At 41.7% G+C, this 24,766-nt stretch overlaps 3 protein-coding genes across 10 annotated transcripts; 1 reads left to right on the forward strand and 2 right to left on the reverse strand.

Moving 5' to 3' along the window:
• Nucleotides 1-2,850: 2,850 nt before the first annotated feature.
• Nucleotides 2,851-15,488, reverse strand: LOC124488121 (mothers against decapentaplegic homolog 4-like). Of its 5 annotated transcripts, none has more exons than XM_047050643.1 (13): nucleotides 15,270-15,488; nucleotides 14,030-14,108; nucleotides 11,164-11,404; nucleotides 10,523-10,697; nucleotides 10,320-10,343; nucleotides 9,966-10,181; nucleotides 9,106-9,330; nucleotides 8,557-8,661; nucleotides 8,275-8,328; nucleotides 7,712-7,928; nucleotides 7,303-7,471; nucleotides 6,180-6,318; nucleotides 2,851-6,038 (listed from the first exon to the last, which is right to left on the reverse strand). In XM_047050643.1, the coding sequence occupies exons 3-13, from the start codon at nucleotides 11,398-11,400 to the stop codon at nucleotides 5,827-5,829; spliced, it is 1,773 nt and encodes a 590-aa protein (XP_046906599.1). In that variant the 5' UTR covers nucleotides 11,401-11,404; nucleotides 14,030-14,108; nucleotides 15,270-15,488; the 3' UTR covers nucleotides 2,851-5,826. The 5 variants fall into 5 exon arrangements, with proteins under 5 accessions (XP_046906599.1, XP_046906595.1, XP_046906597.1 ...); XM_047050639.1 differs by having other exon boundaries at nucleotides 15,149-15,488; XM_047050641.1 differs by having other exon boundaries at nucleotides 7,712-7,907; nucleotides 15,149-15,487.
• Nucleotides 15,489-16,276: 788 nt separating this feature from the next.
• Nucleotides 16,277-19,307, reverse strand: snapin (SNAP associated protein). The gene is made up of 4 exons (XM_047050649.1): nucleotides 18,750-19,307; nucleotides 17,824-17,870; nucleotides 17,565-17,683; nucleotides 16,277-17,146 (listed from the first exon to the last, which is right to left on the reverse strand). Exons 1-4 carry the CDS (start codon nucleotides 18,863-18,865, stop codon nucleotides 17,039-17,041), a joined length of 390 nt encoding a protein of 129 aa, XP_046906605.1. The 5' UTR covers nucleotides 18,866-19,307; the 3' UTR covers nucleotides 16,277-17,038.
• Nucleotides 19,171-24,469, forward strand: chtopa (chromatin target of PRMT1a). Of its 4 annotated transcripts, none has more exons than XM_047050647.1 (6): nucleotides 19,171-19,257; nucleotides 20,636-20,719; nucleotides 21,819-21,969; nucleotides 22,161-22,347; nucleotides 23,086-23,217; nucleotides 23,336-24,469. In XM_047050647.1, exons 2-6 carry the CDS (start codon nucleotides 20,655-20,657, stop codon nucleotides 23,533-23,535), a joined length of 735 nt encoding a protein of 244 aa, XP_046906603.1. In that variant the 5' UTR covers nucleotides 19,171-19,257; nucleotides 20,636-20,654; the 3' UTR covers nucleotides 23,536-24,469. The 4 variants fall into 4 exon arrangements, with proteins under 4 accessions (XP_046906603.1, XP_046906604.1, XP_046906600.1 ...); XM_047050648.1 differs by having other exon boundaries at nucleotides 22,164-22,347; XM_047050644.1 differs by lacking the exon at nucleotides 19,171-19,257 and having other exon boundaries at nucleotides 20,636-21,969.
• The last annotated feature ends 297 nt before the right edge of the window (nucleotides 24,470-24,766 follow it).

Below are 24,766 nucleotides of genomic sequence, written 5' to 3' on the forward strand. Positions count from 1 at the left end.
GGACTTAGGCTATCTTCAATGGCTTTTATGATTTTCGTACGAGTTTTCACTCCCTCCCAGCCCCTTCACCCTGTGTGACTTCCTAGTCAACCCTGTGGAGTCTTTCCATTTCCTGGGCGCCACCATCTCCTAACATCAGGCTCGGCTCTGCCACCAGCCTCTTCATCCACCGGGCTTGGCGTGCTACCAGCCCTATAATTCTAATAAACATCTTCAATGTTCAATTGTTGTTGTGTTATTGTACTCGTAAAAGCGTTACGTTAATGCATTTCTAGTTTCTATTGCACATTACAACAGCCATATTTCAATGTTATAGTATTTTGAAGACTGACATTTTTTTTTTTAAATACCTTCATTGCATGCGCCAAACCCACTAGATCAAATTATTTTGTGTAACCTAAATTTACTTGAGGATAAACCGGATTCTGATATTTTTTCGGTAGTTAAACTTGTATGGTTCACTAAGAAATATCCCAGTTCCAGCGTAACTGGTGTAAAAAGAGGCGTGTCTCCACTGAGTCTCTGTGCTACGATGCACTTAGCGATCTACGACTGGTCTGGAGCTCTCGTTGATCTACGACGATTTTCAAGTGCCTCTTTAGCTACGATGGTTTCGGGAAACGGCCCGTACAACTAAGATCCATCGTACGATGGACTCTACGATCAACTTAGGCTTACGATGCTTTCGGGAAACGCACCCCAGGTCAGTTATAGAGGAAAGGCCAGTGGCGTAACTATAGGGAGTGCAAGGAGTGCAGCTGCACTAGGGCCCGTGGCGAAAGGGGGCCCGTCCTCGATCTCATCGTAAAAGTGAGACAACCTGACCGGGCCCCTTAAGGCAATCTGACCGGGCCCCTTGCACCGCTGTAATACCGCAAGTTGAGGATCACATATGATCCAGTGTTATCAATTCGCAAACATTTCTCAATTATGGTGTCAGTTATTCAGAATTATGAGCTATCACCTGCCCAATAAACATTTTAAAAACAGTCAGTGTTAACAACAGCAAATAATTAATTTTTCCTAATTTGCCTTTTGCTGAATGAAACAAATGTCGTTTTTATTAAGTAATATTGCCCTCGAAAAATAGCAAGGATGTCTGGGTAATATTGTTGTCAAAGATTCCCGCCCACCCACACACGATTGTTCCCATCCAGTTGTTGGAATACCACAGACAGTTGTTGTTGGGATACTACAGTTGTGTTGCATTAGTGTTTTGAAGCGAATTAGGCTACCCCATGCCATGCCCTTTAACATAATAGTGGCTCCAGAAAGCGGCAGGAACGAAAAGAGCAAGATGTAAGGGTGGCAAAGCTGTCAAAACTATGCTCATTTGGATTGTGGCGAAGCGTGTTGAAGAGGACGCTACGTCTGACCCCCAGCCCGGCAACAGCAATGAGTGTGAAACTCAGCCACCAGGGTAGGCTAATAATTATATAACGTTTACGGTCTGGTGTATGCAGTTGACATGGCTATTAAACGTCATAAAAATGCACATATAGGCCTAGGCTACCAGGCAGCGGCCAGGTTAGATATAGTAAACTATGTGCAGGATGTAGTCGGAAAATAGCTAAAGCTAGATAGACTAAATGTAAACTAGCATATCTAACGAACATAAAATCAAATATTCACCATCGAAGTGACTGTTTTTTTTTACTAGTACCCAGATAGCACACATGACAGATCGAAACGTCATTCATAACGTCGGATAAGCCTCGGTAAATGATCAGATTTTCTTCTCATCTCCGTGCTCTATTTCAAACGTCGCAGATACGTCGGCTCATGACTGACTGTTCCATTATGCTCATTCCGTGTTGTAGCAAGCATAATCTAGAGCCAGAGACTCGCGAGTCAGAGCCGTTCACTTTTGAAAACCGTAATCTATCTTCACATAGAAGGAGCAGTCGTTACCCTTAATTGTACATCATGAGTAGCCTAAATTTCCTTGCGCATTGCTAAACTGAAAACTCAATAATTTCGCCTGACGATAGGTCGGTAAGGGGCCCGTTGGTGAGATCTGCACTCGGGCCTGCCAAGTCCTTGTTACGCCGCTGGGAAAGGCTCCCCCCAGAAATGTTGGGGGTGGCAAACCAAAAGGAAAAACCATACCTGGATTTCAGGAATTCATGCTGTTGTAGGATAAGCTAGTTATGTCAGTATGAAAGGTAAGGAATCGCATAGGCCTAACTGATATACATTGGTTTCTTTCTTCTTTAATTTATTTTATACATTAAAGAAGTAAAAAAATATATATATATTTTATGTATACATCATATACACATATATATATATATATATATATATATATATATATATATATATATATATTAGAGAGTTAAAATGTTGGGTAAAAAATTACTGTCTTACAACGTTTATATCTCAAAGCTACAGTGAATTTGGCTGAGGGACTTCTTTGTTTCAGTTCTTTAAGAAAACACATTAATTCACAACTTAACAATTTTAAATGTCACTCATATGATTTTCATTAGTTTTTTTTTATTTGTTTTTCTCTAGAATGCAGATGGATCCCTGCATATATAACTCACTCTGCTTTATTTACCTCAGAAGTACATTTATTTCTCAATTAACGTAAACATTGATTTGATTTCAATCTGATTCCAGGTTTGCCCATGTTACAATTCAGTCGCTGCCTAAGGAGTTCTAATACATCAAATTACTAGTTTAAATTATGCACCCTATAGCATTTAAAAATAGGTAAAAATATATCTGCTTTGAGAATCTGTATTTAGTGGACAGTCATCCAAACATGCTACTACTGTAGCCTACCCAGGCAACCTCAATCAAAACTAATATGTTTCAAATACAAAGATAGCACACATGTGGACAAGATTTTATAAAAATGACAATGCTGTATTTTTTATTCCACTTTGGTGTACAGTCAACGTTACAAGAGCAGCACGTCGATTTTACAATAAAATAACCATAATTACAACAATAATAGAAATAACTATAGCCATAAAATAGCCAAATTGATTCACACTTAATAACATATTTTGTATATAGTTTCTGCCAAAAATTCAATGCTGAAAGTCCAATTCCTTTTGAGACAGAACTCATTTGATGACATAAAAACATAGAAAATAACTGAAACATGGGAACAATATTTTGAAAATGTAGGTGGGCATAGTGGGATCACCATGCATACTGATGTTTTTTCAAATCCCCAGAAGACATAATTCCATGTTTCATCCCTGAATAAAGCTCACAAGAAATGAGGTAAATCTAATATTTGTGTAGTGCATGCACAGATTAAGTTTAAGACTAAGGGCATTACGTTTTTAAATTCATATTTGACACCATCGCAACATCTTAGTATGGCCAATAAGACCACACAGGTATTAATAGCATACATTTTTGGGATGTGGTCATTACTGTCGAGTATTAAATAGGACCATAAGCAGTACCCAAGAGCACCACTAGGTGTCAGTCTTCAAAAATAAATCTGGGGAAAGACTAAACATGAACAGCATGTGTATACTTAGTGCTCTGTGACAACTTCCAGTTTTCTTTAAGCAAACACACTCTCATTCACAACTGAACAACAAATGTAAATGTCACCCGTATGATCAACCAAGAAGTTACTGTATATCTATAGACAAAGGAAGACAAAGTGTAGTTAGCTTTACAGTCCATTGTGAGGTGTATCGTCTAGTTCAGTGGTCTCCATCCCTGTTCCTGTAGAGCTTCATGCTTGTAGGTTTTTGCACAAACCACATTTATAGCTAACCAGATTCTACACATCAACCAGCTAATTGTTAGAATCAGGTGTGCTAGATTTTTGATGTAGTGAAAACATACAGGAAGATAGCTTTCAGGAATAGGGTTGGAGACCCCTGACCTAGTTTGATGTTTACTAAAACTAAAGGCACAAATTCCTGATAGTCTAAGTATGGTGTGGGTTTGATCACTAAAGCTGTTGAATTAAATGCCAACAATTACTATGAAGGCTTACTTCATTTACATTTACTACTTCTCTACTTCTCTTTCTCAAACCTAAGCCAACTTTGTAAACCTTGCAACTCTGCCTCTCTTCTGTCAACAACCTTTAATACTAAATATACAATAACATTGTCCAAAAAATGACATATTGGGACCCACAAAAATGGTAACACAGCTAAGATTTCTAAACATGAGGAGAGATGACCTTTTGATCTTCAGGGAAGAGTCATTCAATGTAGCTTGGAATAGCAATCAAGGAATAATTGTAATCATAACTTTAGAATTACCATGCACAAGGACAGAATCCACCTAGTCTGCGAGAGGAGCTATGCTAACAAGCCGGATTTGAAGAACAGAAAGGCACAAGTAGAAAAAGAGTACCAGATGGAATGCTTCACCTGTCAATATAAGCAAGCACTCATGTTTCAGTCTGTGGAGTCGGCTTTGTTCAAAAGTATTTCTGGCTTACCACCAGTTGACTATGTTAAAAACCTTCCTATGGGGCAAAGTCAAAACAGTCAAAACTGCCAAACAACAGATGTCATTTGAGCCATCTAACTTTTTCCTTGTGATAAAAACGATTGGAGATGCAAGTTGCTTTAATCAAACACCAAAAATCAAATGCTGCTTCATTTCAAATTTTTCAACTGATAAAGCTGAATAACCACAGTATTGCAGTTTGGATCCAGACTTGGAGTTCTTCAAGTGAATCCATTTCCAGACTCATATCTTTTTTGGTGGCGTAACAAAAGCTTGATGTGAGGCTGTGTGGGGTACGTTGCCAGGGGAGAGAGTGCTAAGGATCTGAGGTTTTGGCTGAAATACATTAAACTGAGGGTTTGCACTGTCATCATGAGGTAATCTGGCTTTGGTGAGTTTCACCATATGGCAAACTGTTCAGTTACATACAATTACTGCTTCATCACAAACACAGACATCACTATTTTAAAGCTTAGATTATTTGGACTTTTGGTAAGAAAATAAATGAACTTGAGAATAGTGCCTGGTGTTATTAGGGCGCTCTGATTAACAATGCTAACAATGACTGACTAGTTGCGTTTACATCCACACACAGCAAAACAACAATACAAACACAGAAATGCCAAAACATTGGCTGTCAAGGTCCATTTCAGGTGCTGCTTCCACCAGAATTGTGTATTCAGACATTCTGAATCATGATGGTTCTGTACCCTTTGTTGCCATGTCTTTTTCGTTGGTCTAGATAGCCAGCAATACATTGAATCTACCTTGACATACTGACTTAGAATTTTGTATGTGTGTGAGTCTTTGTGTTTGGGTGTGACCGGGTCATTGTGTTCTTGAGATGCTAGGGTGCAAGTGTGAGTGAGCAGTGGATATCTAAAGGCTCCAGAGGGTCCCTGGGATGACATTTGGACAGTACCTCAGTGTTAACAGGGTACACTTGGTTTCTGAAACACATCCCTGGATGTCTACAGTGCATTCAAATATTTGAAAGACAAACTGACATTTACTCATTACATATATTATAAGTTATGGTAATATATAAATTCAGATTTTCCGTGGGTAGAACTCACTGATCCAGTTCTCGTTGTAGTGTTTTGTGTATGAGTGAAACAATTCCAAGTCATAGAAATTATGCAGATAATAGAACCTTTTTATGTGCATGCCAACAGGCATATTTTGTGTGTTAGTGGTTTCACAGACATGTCAGAGAGTTTGTGAGTAGTCAGTAGCATCTATTTGATTGTAAAAGCAATAGTGTAATCGGTCTAGTTCACTGCCTACAGGTCTCAGTGATACGGGGAGAGTGTATGCGTATATTTGTGTGTTTATCATGTAATATAACCAACCCATTAAGGACTAGTCCTCATCTTTCTTTTGCAGTCAGTTGGCAGGCCCTGGGTCAGACAAAGGCATGGTGTGCAACACTTCATCCAGAAGTTGCAGAGCACGGTGCAAGTGGACTTCCACCCAGCAGGGAGTGTGCTTGATGCTTTGCCGCGGGTAGTCTGGCCCCCAGCCCTTGACGAAGCTCAACCGCAGGATACACAACCTCCTGAGATCATCGACACCGATTCCTGCTGCCGCAGAAAGACCTGTGAAAAAAAAGTGAGAGAGAGACAATCATTAACAACTAAACGGAGCTTCCCCAAGGTATCTATATTTATATGGTGGGAAAGCATGATTCAATGCCATATTTGTTATATTTTTGATTCATTGTTCTCTACTTTACTTACTGACTGCAGGCGCAATTCCCCCGACGCTGCCTGGCCCAGGGATGTTGCCAGCTACGGCTGCAGCCTGAGCAGCTGCAGCTGCCTGGGCTGTGGCTGCCTGCTGCTGCATCTGCCTGTGACACTGCCTGAGGTCAAACACCTACAAGAGGAGAAGACATGAGTGGCATAATCCTGGAGAAAAAGGATCATCATCTAGAGCTGTAACAAGACATCTGACAGGTCCAGAAAACTGATTTTGATTACAGCAATGAGGTGACACTTGGTATTATTTTGTAAGCGAGGGAGTCAGGTGGCTGAGCGGTTAGGGAGTTGGGCTAGTAATCTGAAGGTTGCCAGTTCGATTCCCGGTCGGTGCACATGACGTTGTGTCCTTGTCCACTTCACCCTACTTGCCTCGGGGAGAATGTCCCTGTACTTACTGTAAGTCGCTCTGGATAAGAGCGTCTGCGAAATGACTAAATGTAAGCAGGCAGGAGGCAAAGGTGAGTGAAGGTGAAGAGGAAGCAGCCAAGTTATTTCGTCACACTGTTTTAAACGGAAGTTACACACTCACAAGAAAGTCATTTTGAAGTAAATTTGGGAATTTTGTTGAAGCTTCAATTTAAATAGTACTTACAATTTAATACTACCCACAATCCACCATTTCAATTTGGATTTCACAGCTGTAGCAGTGGTGGGGTTGTTGCCCCCACCACTGGCACTAGGTTGAATTTAGAAGTGTGTATGTAGAGTGGAGGACGAGTTCTAATTGGTCAGGTCGAGGTGACCTTAATATTATAATAATAATATTGTTTGCATCCATTTTGCTGAAAAGGTTATGCATTTTAAAACATTTTATGGTACCTATAGTAGCCTGTAGGCACTGGGCACAGTGCTTTAAAAAAAATGTGGCACAGTTCTTTGGTTCTCGTGCAGGTGCCTGAGAGCTGTAACTGTTCAAGGACTGATGCTCTCGTCTCTTTGCTTTTTAAATTCTATCTGTATTCATGTGCTGTCATGCACTGAATGCGCGCACGCAGCTCTTGTCACTTCTTTTGAGGTGTTGTCTCTTGTCTAGCTCCTTGTCAGCAAGTTTTGCCTGTGCTCTTTTTAACAACACAACGACCCAAGCTGCACCCTCTACCTTTATGTAGGCTCCTGGGTAGATCTTGTGAACCGCGTCCCCCGGTGCCCGGCCCGCTTCTCTGTCCAGGTAGTAACTCTGTACGAACACAGCATGGTCGCTCATACAGCGCATCCACACGTCTCCCTCTCCACGACATTCGAGCTGAACTCCTTTACCTATGTGCAATCTGAAAATGAGAGTCAGCGAATCAAGAAAAGGGAAAGATCACGATTTCTCATGAAGAAAATACAGTGTCGTTTTTTGGGAAGGGATTACCATTATTTTGTTTCCTGGGGGAGATGAAATCAAATTGGAAAATGTATTAACATCGAAATGACCCACAAATGATGTGAACAAGCGTAGAAACATTACTGGCAATAAAACATTGCCGATCTACATATGTAATTGAAGAGCATCTCTTATTCACATTCGCTCAGACCTGGCCCTCTCGCTTGCGTCTGTGCGGTGAACGTTGCTCAGCTGGCCCAAACAGAACCGATCGCCTCCCGATGGGTCCACATAGCCATCGACGGTCACCACGGGACAGCTGGCTGGGACTTTGAACATTTCGCCCACCTGGACGTCCATCTCAAAGTAAGAGATGGAGCACCAAAACTCTGGCCCTAAGACAACAACAAGGTGTGCTATACATGATGTAAGGTATGTCCGTATACACTGTCCATATGCACTGTCCATATACACTGTCCATATGCACTGTCCATATGCACTGTCCATATGCACTGTCCGTATACACTGTCCATATGCACTGTCCGTATACACTGTCCGTATACACTGTCCATATGCACTGTCCATATGCACTGTCCATATGCACTGTCCGTATACACTGTCCGTATACACTGTCCATATGCACTGTCCATATGCACTGTCCATATGCACTGTCCGTATACACTGTCTGTATACACTGTCCATATGCACTGTCTATATACAGTGCGTGCGTGTGTGAGGTGCTCATATTGAGGTTTCGCTTACCTGGGTGATTAGATACCAGAGGAGGAAACGAGGCAGAGCCATGATGCTGAGACCCTGAAACGTCAGTAAGGAAATGTTACAGGAGCAGGCCCGACTTAGCGAGAAATGTGCAAACAAATGTATATATTACTGTAAACAAAACTGAAATAAATATTTGGAATGATCCCCGGTGAGTTTGTTCATAAAGTTCTCTATCTTTAAAAGGCTGTGGACATTCATAGACATTTCTATAGACAATGTATATATATTTTTAATATGTTTTATATATTTACAGTTACTTACAGAAGTGATTTGGATGGTGGAGTGGAGGTTGTTGGTGACCACGCCCATTTTGTGTTGGGGGCCCCACCGGGGTGTAGGAGGCTGTGCTGTTGCCTGTCCAAGTTGCTGAATTTCAGAAGCAAAAAGGTTGATAAGCACAAACAAGTGTATAAGCATAGAGGTGACCTGGGATCAGCAGTCAGGCTTGTGTAGCTTTGCTTGGGAAGTGTTTGTGGAGTGAGAATTGTGTGTAGAATTGTTCAACTCAAGCTTAATTTGTGATTTAGAATGCCTCTGCTCTACAGTATTGGTACTGAAATGTGTCCTTTGTATTTGTTTCACATTTTATTTCAAGTAATGAAGTAAATACATGAAGGTACAATTCCAAAGTGGCACCCTACTCTTCATGGATTTATTTTAATGAGTGCATAGCTAACAGGACAGCTGCATCAGAGCTAACTGTTCATTAAACAGGTCCAGTATAATTTGTGCGGGCTATATGTTTCAGTGTGTGTTGTGGGTGTTTCAGTGTGTGTTGTGGGTGTTTCAGTGTGTGTTGTGAGTGCTTACTGTGGAAGGCAGTCTGTGTGTGTTTGGAGCTATTGTAGCCGTTCTGTCCCGGCTGGGGCGGAGGTTGCAGAGGTGGCTGAGTTGCCCCTTGTGTAGGAGTGGATGGTGACGGCGTTGGAGTCATAGAGGTCATTGGTGTCACGACCTGACGCTGTGGTGAGGCAATCTGCAACAGACCCTCCCCATGACCTCCCTGTAGGGACAGCATGGAACCCGAGCCAGATACTGCCAAGAGGATATATGGTTGGAGAGGTCGTTAGGTAGTTACGTAGGTGGATAGATGGGTAGATAGCAGGGGCATAGGCTTTCATTATACACTTGTTGGATACGGCAATCCACCCCCCTGACGTTTTATTAAGTAAATCATATTTAATGGCCGAAACCTCAGTTATTACAAAAAGCTCTCCCACCTACATTTGAAAACAAACCAACGCCCCAAATAGACAGGTACAGAAGATAGATGGATAGAAAAGAGAGAGAGAGATAGAGGGAGAGAAGGAGGCAAAGAGTGAATGAATATTATTGAGATTTATGATCATACATGTATTATATTAGGGTGCAAGAGACAGAGAAGTGCAATACGGAAGAAGAAAATAAAAAATCTATTATTCAAGGATTGTTTTATGTATTTGATCGATTATCGGCCCCCAAATATTTATTTTGTATTTTGATTCCCGCAGTGCCTGAGCCGTGGCGAGCTGTTGGTGTCATTGTCCTACCAGCCTGCTACTCACAGGCTGAATGTGGTCGTTCTCAAGGCCAAACACTTGCCCAAGATGGACGTCTCAGGCCTGTCAGGCAGTGAGTACGAAATACACACACACACGTTTGAGAGAGAGACAGACATATGTGCCTCTTACCTGTAGGCGAGAGGGACATGTTTGGGTATAGAGTGACAGATGGGGGGCCACACGACGGTTCAGGAGGCAGCTGCAGTGGTGGTAGAGGCTGACCATAGTGCTCTGGAGGGGGCAGCTTCAGTGGCCCCGGATGGTCTGACGGGGACATGCCTGGAGGGAGGTCCATCTGAATACAGTCATGGATGTACTCCTCTTTAATCAACCTGCCTGAAGGGGCTGAAAGGGAGAGAACATTATAATATTTTTGAAAATATCAAAGAAAAGTATAATTTCAGTCTAGGCTTAAGTTAAATAGTTGTTAAATACAATTGGTATGTGATGGAGAAACATAATAATGTTTAGTTGGAAACCCACCTGTATTCTGGAGACTCAGACCAACTTTATAGGACAAAAGAAGAAAAGGGCAAGACTATGTCAGTAACTTATTCCTCAAGAAACTCCTTTGGTGTATAAATTGCGTTACTAGAAGTCAAGGTAAGTTCATGCAAGATACTACGACAAAAACGATCATAACTACAAAAATATATCAGTCAGCAATTATTCATACATTGACTTACCGATGCCAGGAGAGACCACTCGCTCATAGTGGTAGGGGTTCACACAGACATTATCATATTTGAGATCAAAGGCGTACTGACAGAACTTAACATGCTTGAGCTCATTCTTGTGGAGGTCTGGCCAACGCCATAGCCGGGCATAAATAACATGGGGGAAACCTTTCCTCCCTGCGACCTGAGAAAGACACAAAGAGTAAGAGAAGGAAGGAGTGAGGGAGATTGCTGGAGGAAAGCTTGGCAAAGAGACAGGGTTTGCATGTGTGTATTGCATTTGAGTTGGTAACTGTTAATAAAGAGGATGTTTTCATAGAAGCTGAAGGAGAAGAAGGATGAGTTGGACTCGCTCATCGCCGCCATCACCACCAACGGTTCAATTAAATGTTTTACATATTTGAGTACGTAGGCAACACTGCACATTCACTAGAATATTTTTTATAAAATAGCGAAGAGACAAGATGTCCATGATTCATTTATTGATAAACTGGTGCAGTGCAATTTCTAGAGTCATTCTTGAAAATGATTTTTCCATTCAGCTCATCTAGAGAGTGTTTTCCTTGCACCGCGCTCAATATTTCCACTCAGTAATAAACAAATACATGCAAAACGCGCATGTTCTGACTTTGAGTGTAAATTATTCACACCTGTAGACGCCCATCCAGGGTCCTCTGAATGGTGACACACTTGCTGGGGTGCACTCCGTTGGTGGTGATGGCAGTGATGAGCGAGTCCAACTCATCCTTCTTCTCCTTCAGCTTCTTGACCAGGCTCTCGATGGCACGCTTGGCGAAGCCCTCGTTCTCCCCACCCTGCCGGTGGCACATGAGGCTGTGCACGATGCTCAGGCAGGCGTCGTTGCTGCTGGGGGGGTTCACTGACATGATGCTACAGATGAAACCAAGACGGTTTGATTACTCAAATCAGCAGGCTAATGAACAACACACCGGATCAGTTCACAAATTTGCTTCCGCTTCCAACATATGTTTAGTCGATCAAGTCATTCAGAAATGGAACTCTCTCCTGGCAGATAAATAAACCCATAGTGCTACGCAAAAAAAGATTCAAACATTTCACCGTTCCAATGTGGCATTTGTCCGCTGAGACTGTGTCTGCTCCTAATATTTAAAGCTGGTATATGGATGGCATTAGTGGTTCATTCAGTGATGGGGTTTAGGGGCTCATAGTCAAAGTTAGCCGACCTAGTGTATCCCATTTGTTATATAGTGTACAGTGGCTGTCAGAGTTATCTCCGTACTTAACCTACCAATAGCCTCGAGCAACGTTGGAGGGTTCATCCTCACTTTTGTCATCAGTTTCCAAGTCGGGCCAGTCCGAAGCCTCTAGGCCTGATTCAGGCATGTCATTCTTTTTAATCTTAAGTTTTCTCATTGTAAACATGGTGCAAAAAGTTCAATATATAAGGTTGCCTAAGATTCATGTTGATTGTTATCTTAATTTGTAGTACTTCAGTAGGAAGAACCTTATTGATTTTGCTATTATTATTATTATCAAAGATCATCAGAAAGCTTCTGCAAATTGTAGCTTTTCTTATTAGGGATTTTATGGGTATTACTTTCATACAACTTCAACTTCATAACTCTACTTTAAAAAAATATGTACACTGACAGTGCAGAACCAGCAGAGCACGTCTATGACACAAAGAGACCATGATCCGACCACAGGGTGCATCAGGGTATGCAGCCCAATTCCACAGTATGCCATTTCTACCCTGTTTGACCTAGAATCTGTCGTTTGACAGATCCAAGTACAGTCCAATATTTTTCTGTACAGTGAAAATGTAGGATCAAATACAGATTTCAAATCAACCACTGGTCCAGTTGGCCTGTTAACTATTCCTAGTTCCAAAATAGCTCCAACCCTTGGCTCCAACCAGGATGCTTGACCACCACAAAATGCTAAATGAGGAAGTTACCGTGTTAAGTTGGTGTGGACTATATAGAGTACATAAACATGGTACAGAGTATAAGAACATGCTATATTATACATTGTCAACACCGTCAAGAAATTTACTTGAGCCTTTCAGCTGGCCACACTCCCCTGCGTTTCTTCCACGGCTAAGCTACATCTTATGTTTGTAAATCTGCCTCTCATCAGACTCTATTGATAAGAGGAGCACACATAGTGATTTTAATACACTAAAACCAAGAGAAGAAAGGCAAGATATCAAAATGCATGCTTTTGCTATACATTCGAAATAACACAATATTCTCAACAGTATTAAATGTAACTCACAGACTTTTACATTATATTTAATGCTAGTTAATTAATGCTAGACTGATGCAATTAAAAGTCTGTTTGTCTGATTGTCTGTGTACTGGCAGTGGTGTACAATATGTGTGTGAACTGGTCTGGTTACAATTCTGATAACACACACTATCAATAAATACATTTAAGCCTTCCATCTGGCCTGGTTCCATATTTTCTTACAACAAACGCCCAGAGCTCCATTAAATTAAATGTTTGTGTAGTACTTAAAAGCTGTGCTCAGACTCTGCTAACAGACGCTGAAGGCATCTAGATGTGAGGTTTGCGTAAGTGCTGGTTTTAATGCAGGAAAAACCCATTCTTGGAGTAGTTAGAAAGATCAAATTGAAAAAGCATGAATTTAGTCTACAGTTTAAATATTTAAGATTTAACATTAGATGAATCAGTATTTAGTTTCCATTCCCCGTCCACTGGAATAAAGATCAGGATTCTATAAGTTTAGATGCTCTAGTGCCTCTTAATCATTTTAAAGGAGCCTATTTTACAGATGTGTTTGTGTTTTAAACGTTTTAAATATTTTTAGTTTTTTACATTTACTTTACTAATTTGTTTGAATTATTACAACTTTTACTACTTGCTTTAAGTATACCATCAGTTATTGTATCTGTTATGTATATTTTAAATGTATTGTCTCATAAATCAGTTCTCACTTGCATAAGAGGTGCAGGTCTCAGTGTGATTATCCTGAATACATAAGTGTAAAAGCAAATAATGATAATAATAAATTCATACAAATATAAATGCTTATCGTCTAAAGTGGACAAATTATAAATGCTACAAAGCGGCAGAGATAACTATATGAAACGGTCAGAAAATTATTTTCAACATTCAATCTAACTATCTCAAAGGATACTACAAATATGGTATATATGTAACTACAGTATTTTATATGGTGACTGGCATTTTGCTCAGCGGAGAATAGAAGCCACTGACCCAGAGGTTTACTCCACACATAATTCAAAAAAGCCAACTGCTTTACCCATTCCCAGGACAGAATCATGGCCACCAGGCCCAGACTCTTTTTGGGCCAGTTTTGTAGTGTAAACACAAAAGGATTAGACAAACACAGTGCCTGATCTTAATATATAGCCTACCTTGGAAGAAAGAATTTACAGCAGAGAGCATAACCTCAAGCTTTAAAATAAATACTTTTGACTAGTGGCTCCCAAGGTATGTTTCAGGCAGAAGGGGCATTGGCCTCACTGAAGGGTGGAGATGATATACCTTGTGGTCAGTTGATCAGTCAACGTCAGCGATAGGCCAGAAATTTCAGCTGCATGGTGCCCCAGGTCTGAATCAGTCCCTGATAAGAAAAGTGATGAAGAATAAATATGAATAATTCTGCTACATAACAGAACCTTTCCAACTTTTCAGTTTCAACCTATGACTATTCTGTGAAAAATATATTAAGGTCATCATAACGTTTTGTAACTGTTCACCAGAATCAAACAATTTAAAAAAGGTTAGTAGTAATATAGTAGTAATAAGCTTAACGCTTTATACAGTATAGGCTACTATGTAGTTTAGGGTAGGGTACTATGTAGTCTAGGGTAGGGTAACTACCACAATTACGCTCTATAATTGCAAAATCATTCTGATTTGTGGATGTGAAATATTCTTTATTCTTCATTTAACATTTTCATGCCATATAGTGCTGACAATATAGTACAGCAATATAGGCCCCCAAAAAACGCCCGTCTCAATGCAGCTGAACTTAACGAGCAGTAGAAGGACCAACGGAATTGCGTTGTAATCCCTTAACAGTGCAATACTATAAGCTTTCTCTACCAAATCATTTGCATAGATAATTAAGACTGAATATGGACCATTTGCAAGGCATGTATTTAGTTTGCGAGAGACGTGGACGACTCAAACATTGTCATACCATATTTGGCCAAAGCGCGTCATTGAGTCTGTCGTCTGAACGTTTAAGAAATCCCGATAGGAATTAAATAGGCTAATACACATAACATAATAGCCTTATTTGAAAAAACATTATTACAGTGTAACACCCCAATGACATGCATCTACATGTAGAAGTATGCGTTATGGTGGGCAATGTGTTAAATTAACTACGTTTTCGAAAAACATCGACAGCAGACTAGACAGTCAGCCAGTGAAGTCACTGCTGGACAAAACGATACAGCATGAGAGTAAGCACACATAAGGCCAACAGAAGGCAGACTCCTCCGACATTTGTATGTCGATAACCAAGCTAATAATCAAAATATGTTCACGTTTGTGGATTATGAAAACATCCTCCTCCCCCTTACTTATCTGGCCTGCCTCTTATGCTCGCGTGACGAGAAAAGCAGTAGAATTTGATAAACTGCCTATACTTACACATTAGCCGGAGTATTGGGGGGATAGAAGAGAAGGAGTGAAAATGGTACACTAAAATAGGTTGGATTCCGAATCCTCCTCCCCTCACGCCTATCTGTTTCTATCCTTGTCGTTATCTTACTCTCAGCCTTGGTGTCTCCGCTCGTGCATCCTGCTTGCTCCCCGAAGCTTCTCCTTGCGCTCGGTACAATAACAAAAGAGGGTAGACATCGTGCGCGTGAATGTCTAGCCAAGCTCCAGCCAATAGGGCCTCCAGTCTCAAAGGGCTGGAGGCTCTCAGCCAATCGTGACAAGGCTCTCACGGCTGGGCCCCCGGGCTGAGGTCTGTCTGGGTCGCGTCTAGATTGACATATCGGCGCGACTGTTTTTTTAAAGTGGCGCCGCCGAGATCACCCCGCCCTTCTGCCTGCCTGCCTGGCTACCCCCCGCCCCTCCCCCCCACTACCCCACCACCCCACACAGGCACGCTCTACTGTCAGTCCCCCTTTGACCCCAGAAGGTACTATTCAACATGTACGTCTTTGGAGGTATACACTCTTATACACCGAAAAATGTAACTTACTCTCATACAAAACTCTACTGGTCTAATCAGTCATCTTCCTCCTTTCTTGACCCATGGCCTCTAAAATACCTTTCTGCATTCCCCCTCCTGCTAAAACCCAAAGGGTCACCTTCAACTCCCCACTCTCCTTCTCTCATTACAAAACATTCATTATTGACATAGGGGGCAGACATACCTTGCATTTTACCACTAATCCAATTATGCACATCATACTCAGGTGAAGGACAATTTGCAAAGAGGATGAATATAACAAGCAGTTACAACTTATTTTATAGCTCAACCCACATCTACAATAAGGTTGTCATGTTTGGCAAATGTCTGGACATTTCTACATGCATTAATTTCCTGGAGTTTGTGATCCATCAGTACTGACCAACTGTCAGTCCAACTGTCCAAACTTCTAAATACAAGCATTTCAAATCTGTTCCAAGTTTAATAGTATGATCATTCAGCTGTGGACCAGTCTCTGCTCTTATTTACATACATTTCCAAACACTTCTACATCTTATTTTCTATGCAGGGTATTGTGTGTAGACTGGTGAGAAAATGTGATTTTAATTGAATGATTTACGATTAAATAAATTTTTTATTAAAGTTTAAAGGTGGAAAAAGGCAATTTTACTGCCATCAGAGATCTAGTATTAACTTCACAGTTCTGCGACAAACCAATTTTATCATGTAAGTGCAGCTCATTTGATCATGAAACAGTTCAAATGGTCCGTCACATCAGAATAACCAGAACTTATTTACTATGCCACTTTTCTTAGCCTGAATTGATGCCGTACATACGCATTGTATTACTTTAAAGTGACAGCTGTTTATTGTTTCAAGCAAGCAAAAGCTTGTACAAAAGTCTACAATTAAATGATAAATATAAAAAAACACATTAATAATTGGAAACTTAAATACAGATTTGTCAGATCTTTACGAACTTGGCAATGCAGAAAGGGTTTTACACAAGTCGGATAGAAACATGACAAAATGATTTATTTCTTACAAATGATGATGGGCAACTTAAAGTCAGCAGTAACATTGCAACTTCGCCTATAGAAATCGCAGTCTCGTGTCGAACTAAGACATATATATCCAAAAATAGGAGCAAAAACTTGATTAAGTTGACCTTAATTGCATCATATTAAATGCATTTATCTAGTGCAGTCTGATGTTTAATTCCATCAACTTTTTATGTAGCAATGCTCGCTGGATTTCTAGCTGTGACAACCAACGAATTAACCCATTTGTTTGTATTATAACATGAAATTCAGCGAGTGAACAGACATGGAAAACTGCCAGTGTCCTAACCTTTATTTCAGGTTAACAAGAGTTAGTTATGGTTTGTTGGGTGAACGAGGCGTAAACACTCCAGAAGTCTCCAGCATGGTCTTCCTGCGGGCCGTCTCTTTTGCTACATTGTGATTAAGCCTTCGTAGACGCTCCTACAGTTAAAATCCATTGAGTAAAAGAGAGAAAGAAATCAAGCATACAAGTGTCAGATTAGGAGGCCTGAAACATTGCATGTGACTACCATTAGTAAATATTTTATATCTATTTTGATTTGTATTTAGCTTAGTAAGAGTTCTGTAAGAGGTTGAACAGTGCAATATCCACACACACCAAAAGAAAACACCACTAGATTTATTGGGTTGGGCCTATGCCAATTGTATCAACTGAATCTTGATAAGAGTACACACCTAGTTTAGACAGTTACAAAGAATGAATACCGTAATGGACCATGTGCACCCCTACATATTTACTGCTGTGACCACAAACCATTTTAATTAAAGAAAGTGTCAGGATCAAATCGGACATTACTGAAAAGTGACAATAAACTAAAATGTATTAAAAAATAAAAACCTGAGCATTTTGAAGAATGTTGTTGACCAACACCACCCGGCGTCTTGCATTTAAAAGCTTTTTGACATATGGATCAAGATCTAGTGCCACCTTCTGGTGTTCATTTATTCTGCATAGCTCTGAAAAGGAATCATAGAAACACATTTCTTTATAAACAATGATTTGATAAAGTATCATATGAAATGCTGCATCTTTATATAAGTCATTTAGGCGCACTGTTCTGTTCAAACGGGCAACCATAAAAAAAGAAATGTCTTACCTGTGGCTAGATTATCAATGTGTTCTCGTAATTCCACTTGGCTCTCCCTAAAACAAAAAGGCAGATAGTTTAGGTTACATATTTACAAACTTTGTTTACCTAGATATTATGCTCCCTAGAAAGCCTGCATAACAAACATAAATCGTGTCAATCAGGGTTCACAGTTATATTAGGAAGGGCAGATATGTATTTTACCTGATACTATATTGTGTATGCTGCACCCTACTGGTAATTGTTGGTACTTTACTACTGTACGGACTGCTTAACCCTAACCTATCAAATGGCCTTCGACTATTGTCTGTCAATTTGAATTATTTTTAACTATACTAATACTAGACCCACACCTGCAGAGACAGAAGATTGGTGAACGAATCATTTCTGTTTTCCTGAACTGAGCCTAGGCAAGTCACGTGAAAAATGCACAAGACTCACACCAGCAGACCCAGTCGAGTGGTGAACGAATCCTTTCTGTTTCGTCTGCTGAGCCTGTGCTGCAACTTTCACAATGCGCGGCCACGAGAAAATGACCAAATTACTGTCAGACTACTCATTACTCCCGAGATGTGTTCAAAATGAACGAATCGTTCACGAACGACAGATCACTGTGCTCAGAAAAAAAGCCATGTAGTTTTGCACTACGGTAGGAAAATATGACAAGGTAGATAGGTAGGTAAATCAACATAAAACATCAGCAAGCTGTTAAAGACAAGCTGTTAAAGGCAACTTCAGACTCGTCAAAGAAAAACAAACAGATCTCTGTCTCAACAGAAACTGTCTCTTCCGCTTCAAAGACAGGAGACTTGGCATCACGAGACTATTATTGTTATGGGGCTGCTGCACGGAAGCCTAGTCATTTGGTTATAAGAAAGAAGCGTTGTATATTGTCAGTGACATACTCAACTAAATAAGCTTGATAGTCTACCCACCTCACAGAGTGTACATGCAGGTCAAGCTGCTGGACAGCTGGTTTCAAAAGGTCGAGTAGTCCCTCTGCAATCGCATCCCTCCCGGACGGAGTCTCCACCACTGCTAGTGCAGCCATCTTTGGCGCAGAGTAAAGGCGCAACAGAAAATGTCACGTGCCGTGAACTGGATGACGTTGCGCTTGAGCTATAAAATACCTTCTTCCATTTTCCTTTATCCCCAGTAGCATGCTATCCAGCACCATTTTGTACTGAACAGTGAGAGGGAGAGCAGGCTTGCAAAAACACATTTCCTTAGAAGTTTGAATTCGATTTTATTACTAGTATCGGAAAGAAACATAAGCAACGAAGAGAACTCAGATTTGAACTCCGCTCGGATCACAATAATCCAACGTTAGCTTCTGTAGCTACCATCACTAGCCTAGCTATCAAACGTAAAAAGCTAGGACAAGTCTGGCTAGCAATCGCCAGACTTCGGTTATCTCCGTTTTCGACAGAAGCAGCGATCAAAGTAAGTATCGAGCTTTCTTGTTCGAAATTTGTGTCGAATTGATGCATTTATTTGAAGCTAAGCTAACTATCTACTTGCCATCACATTGGTGGTTTTGAGCCATTGATTTAACTAAGGCAAAATATCCACACTTGCACAAATTAAGCGACATTTTCAATGAGTCACGTGACTGGTTTTTGCAGTATGCATACATGGCGTCAAGAAGGAGATGAAGACGACCAGAAATAGAACAGTTTCCTGGTCAATGCGAATTTCGGCACAGGCAGCGACGGCCAATTGATATATCGGTGCATGACTAGCGACCCTTCCGTCACATTCTCTTCCTAGCATGCTGTCATTGCTACTGTACGCATACCTTATTATTAAAGTAACAAAACTCAGCTACCTCCCATTTTTATATTTGAAACCTAAAAAAGCCTTCTGGTGAAAAGTTGTGGGAAGGGGGGATTTTCTAATTAATAAACATTTAGAGTGTGGGTTAGGCGAAATGCTCTGGGACACTGGCATGCCCAATTAGGTTATACTAATAATGCTAGCTAGTTGAAAAGAGTGATAGCCTAGAAGATTTCAGAAAGATCATTTCTCTCAGGTGCACATCCTAATGCAAACCATCCTAAATTGCTGAAGCATTCATGCGGGGAGTGGGACGTGCATAGATATATGCCCTCCATTTTGCCAGCCAAATCGATTCCCAGACTAAATAGTTGTCGCAGAGCCATGGTATAATTCTGTAGCATATTGAGTCTGGAATTGCTGTTGCAACATGAAACCCCACATGTTCAATTAACCATTTTAAATACATTTAATTGGGAAGTCTTGCGTTTCAACCCAGGATTTGTGCCGGTCAGTCAAGTTATAACCCCAAATTCTAAAGAACATTTGTGTGGACCTCGCTTTTGTGCAAGATGGTAATATTACTAAGTGGAAACAGGAAAGGGCTATCCTCATGCTAGCCCTCAAAGTTTAAAGTATTGAATTCTATTCATTTAGCGTGTCATTGTAAACTTTAGCATTAATATTTCCTTCAGTAGACCTGAGGCCAAGCTTGGATCATGAAAAACAACCCACATTGCTAATTGCCTTAATTAATGCCCCCATGTACATAGTGGTCCACACAGAAATGTATTGTATAGTTGGGTGTGACAGAACTTTAACCCATAAAACGCCTTAACCTTTTGGAATGTATTGTAATGCCAGGTGTAGGGTAATAGTGCAACGTGAGTGTGGATGGATGGATGAATTAGTGGATACAGAAGCCTCACCCTCAGAACATTGGCTGTTGATCCTTGAAATCATTAATTGTTTTTATTGTATGGCAACTCCCCCTCCACTATGCCACCCATCTGACCAACTACTGGTTTATTTCTCTTTCCAAAAGGTCTACCAGCGAAGTCAAAATGAGTGCGCCCTCCTCCCAAAAGGTTGTGCTGAAAAGCACCACCAAGGTGTCCCTGAATGAGCGGTGAGGAGCCATGCATCTGACAGAAGTAACCAGACCAGAGACGAGGGGCACAACCGTGGTTTTGACGGCCGTAGTGTGCTCTACAGAAGGCCACTGTGGACTAGAACAGACATGGATACCGCCCAAAGCCAATCTGTGTGCTGCTCCCTCAACATGTCTGCTGCATTTACCGACACACAACAACCCCAAGTCGATGAACCAATGTAGTCAAAGTACGCAAGGCTTGTCGACCGTAGACTTCTTGTGTGAGCAGCGCACATTTTGAGTCGAGGAGAGTGGGTAACTATGATGCTTTGTAAGGCGACTGTCCCAAACTGGGACGCAGGCCACACATGCCTCAGCACTCCCATTGCATGTGCATATAGCGCTAGCTGTGCGCCACAGAGAAGAGATTCCTCACAGCGGTGGGCGGGCACAGCACTCGAGTGCCCCTTCTCTTCTGCCCTGTCTCACACTGCTCTCAGAAATGATTGTCTGGTCGGCCATTTGTCTACTTTCTCTCCTTCGGTCTTGCTTGCTTCCTTTTCCCTTCACTACTCTGAAGCGTCTCTGCGAGACGGGTACCCAGTCCTAGCCTGGACGTGACCACCCCCTCTCACCCCGCCCTACTTCCTTTTGTAACGTGGTAATACCACAAGGCGCGGTCCGGGCTGTAAGTGGCTGGGTGGCCAAACTACCCTTCCAGTCCATGGCCTCCTCCCCTGTTGGAAGCGGCCGGCAACATGAAGGTGGCAGGAGGCCTGTAAGTGGCAGTCACTTTCTCGTCCTCTTTCCCTTCAACTTTTTCTCCTGTTCTCTTCCTCGCCTCTAATGTCTTGTCTTGTTCTTTCCATATGTTCAATTCTGCACTTTAACTTTCCCTTTAAAATGTCTATAATGGCTACCACCTGGGCAGGCAAAAATGGCTATCTGACAATAATGAGTGCAAGAGCAAAGTGTCCAGAAAGTGAGACAGGGCCTACATGACAAACGCCAATGCCTCCTGTGGCTTCGTCTTTGCTATGAGAACTGACTTGATTTGGACCCCCCGTATCTCTCTTCCGCCTTTCCCTCTCTCTTGCCCTGTGTCTGTTCCCTTTCCCCATCCCTCCCTTAAAAGCTTCACTAACATGCTGAAGAACAAGCAGCCGACGGCAGTCAACGTCCGAGCTACAATGCAGCAACAGCACATGGCCAGCGCCCGTAACCGCCGCCTCGCCCAGCAGATGGAGAACAGGCCTTCTGTACAGGCTGCTCTGCATCACAAACAGGTGAGAAAGCGAGCAAGCTGGCTGCTTATTTGGGCCGCAGTGAATCTGAAACTCGCGAGAGCGTGAACTCGATAATTGCCGGCCCAAGTCATGAACGCTGAAAAATCTGGTTGGAGGGAAGGAAAAAAAAATCACTAAAGTTCGACCTCCTCGTTACCTACCGCTTGATATGACCCACTTACACACTTAAGCAGAGTTTGAAGCAGCGACTGGGAAAGAGCAATATCCAGGCCAGGCTTGGCCGGCCCATTGGGGCTCTTCTGCGGGGGGCGGCTGGAGGACGAGGGTTTGCTGCCGGAGGGATACGAGGGATGACCAGAGGAGGTCTACGAGGCCGTGGAAGAGGAGTACTTGGAAGGGGAGCATTTCCCCTCAGAGGTGAGTGTTGATGTCGCTAAACTATTTGTATTGATGGGGGGGGGGGGGGGGGGGGGGGTGCATAACTAGCAACAGTCTTTGGTGGTGTGAGATATGCTAAGAACGGTCATGTGGGCAATAACATGGGCTCACTGTACATCCAGAATATTCAAATATATTGTCATGATTAATTCACTATGATACTGTCAGATACTGCGTTTTCCAGTATGCTACAAACACTCCCATTACATGTATTTGGAAAGTACACAAGTTGTCTGTTGAATTAGGAGAAAAAAAATCTCTGAAAACCGTCAACCTTTTACGACCCGAACACAGTGCTGTTATTGTCAGCTTGCTCCCGTTTCAGCTGTTATTCCAGGTGGAGCAGTCAGTCATTCCAGCTCTCCACACAGGCTTTAAACTGCTCACAATACTGGTTACACCCTTCATGAACCTCTTTTCTATATGTATTGACCTACAGTGCATTAACACCTGTTAGGCTACAGAGTTTGTGGTGACAGCCATCAGCTTTAACGCCATCAGTGTCACAGGACGGATTTGGTACACACCATTGGGTGTACAGAAATGTGACTCAATTCGCTTGATGGGCACATTTCTAACTTGCAATTATGCCGTTCAACTACTTTTATGTTAACACTGTTGATATACGGTTAAATTAAAAGGTGTGGGGGACAGATTTGCTGTTTTCCAAAAGTTAGACATGTCCCACCCATGTATAATGATGCTTCTGCTCCACAGGCATGGCTCAGATGCGTGGCCGTGGGGGTCCTGGGCGGGTAGCTCTCCGTAGGGGGATGCGTCAGCGAGGAGGGGCCCCAGGCCGGGGTGCCATCGTGGGCCGCGGAGCTGGGAGAGGGGTGGGAGCCCGAGGTAATTGATCTTAAAGTTATGAACAGTCTGCATGTAACGCTTAAGTCTTCGTATTGCATCTCTAGATGAAACTACATCAATGCTATGTAGATCACAAGATGTCATCTTGTCATATCAGGTCGAGGTGGGCTGCGTGGGCGCGGGGCCTTTCCCGGGAGAGGCGGACGCGGCAGGGGCAGGGGAGGAGTCGGCCGTGGAGTCGTGACCCGCGAGCAGCTGGACAACCAGCTGGACGCCTACATGTCCAAGACCAAGGGCCACCTCGACGCCGAGCTGGACGCCTACATGGCCCAGGCTGATCCTGAAGGAATGGAGTGATGGGAGTCTTCTGCAGACCTACACTGAAGAGACAAACTCACTGATCAATGATGAGACGGAAAAGAATAGACATAAGAATAGGGTGACGCATAATTACTCAGCAATGAAAAGTGTACAGACGCCCATGCATTTTGAACTAGCCTTTGTACTATTCAGATGGACACACAGACGTCCTAAGAGCTCAGAAATCCGCTGTTTCCCGGAAGGTGAACAACATCATGCCATGAATGTCCGTGCAAGGTGCACTCACCTGCACAGTGTTCATCAGTCCCCTCTTTTTTTATGTGCAAAGTGAAAATGACTCAATTGACAGGGACTCCCTGCTCTAGAAAGGCTTGTTAATGGACCAGAATAGAGAATCTTGTGATGCCATGTCAAAAGTGGTTAAAGAAGCTTTGCTTTTAATGGGGGTAATTTGTCATCCCCTGTATTTATTTATTTTGACGTTCTCTGTTTTGTTCAAATTGATTTTTCACCTGTTCTAACTGAAATTTGTATTGGTTTTTAAGTGCTTTTTGATTATTGTTAAGTCGGTTTAGGGAGCAACTCCTGTAAAGTTACACAAACGCCAAATCTAGCGAAACCATGTATCTTGTCAGTGTCGATTGTTCTTCAATGGTTTTGTGGAGATTGTTTACGTCTCTGGAACTGTCCAAACTACCGTCTTTTTATGGATATACGACTTGTCTCTAATAGTAATTGCTACACAACAAAGGGTTAAATGGAAAAATAACATTGGGATGAGAATGCTTTTTACTGTTGTCCAATTGAGTTTGAAATTGAATTTTTAAAATGTAAAACATGTTTGTACATGTAATTGAATGACGACAACTTCTGTTTAAAGCTAGATGTACATATCACTAGTTATGTCCTGTCCTCAAGCTCCCATAGTGACAGAAAATAGAATAAACTTTATATTGTCATTTCTCTTAAATTTGCAAATTGAGTGCTAATTTCCTTCAAAAACATTCATATTTAATGGGTATTGTATTATCCTACTTTTGAAGGGTAGTTGGCCTGCCTGCTACAGTCTTACCTTTTTGTTGAGGTGGTTATTGGTGCAATATCATTTTGTCCTTAAATAAGCATCAAATTAACATTTGAAAAGGGATCTCGATGAATTTCTCATTGACATACATCCAATAGGTTAAACGGGGTTGAACACAGTTTTGATTATGAGGCAGCCCTAGGTTTTTAGACACACAACGAAAAAATGTATTATAAAGTATTT

This window comes from Hypomesus transpacificus, unplaced genomic scaffold (genome assembly GCF_021917145.1).
Source record: "Hypomesus transpacificus isolate Combined female unplaced genomic scaffold, fHypTra1 scaffold_124, whole genome shotgun sequence".
In the NCBI taxonomy this organism is placed as follows: Eukaryota; Metazoa; Chordata; class Actinopteri; order Osmeriformes; family Osmeridae; genus Hypomesus; species Hypomesus transpacificus.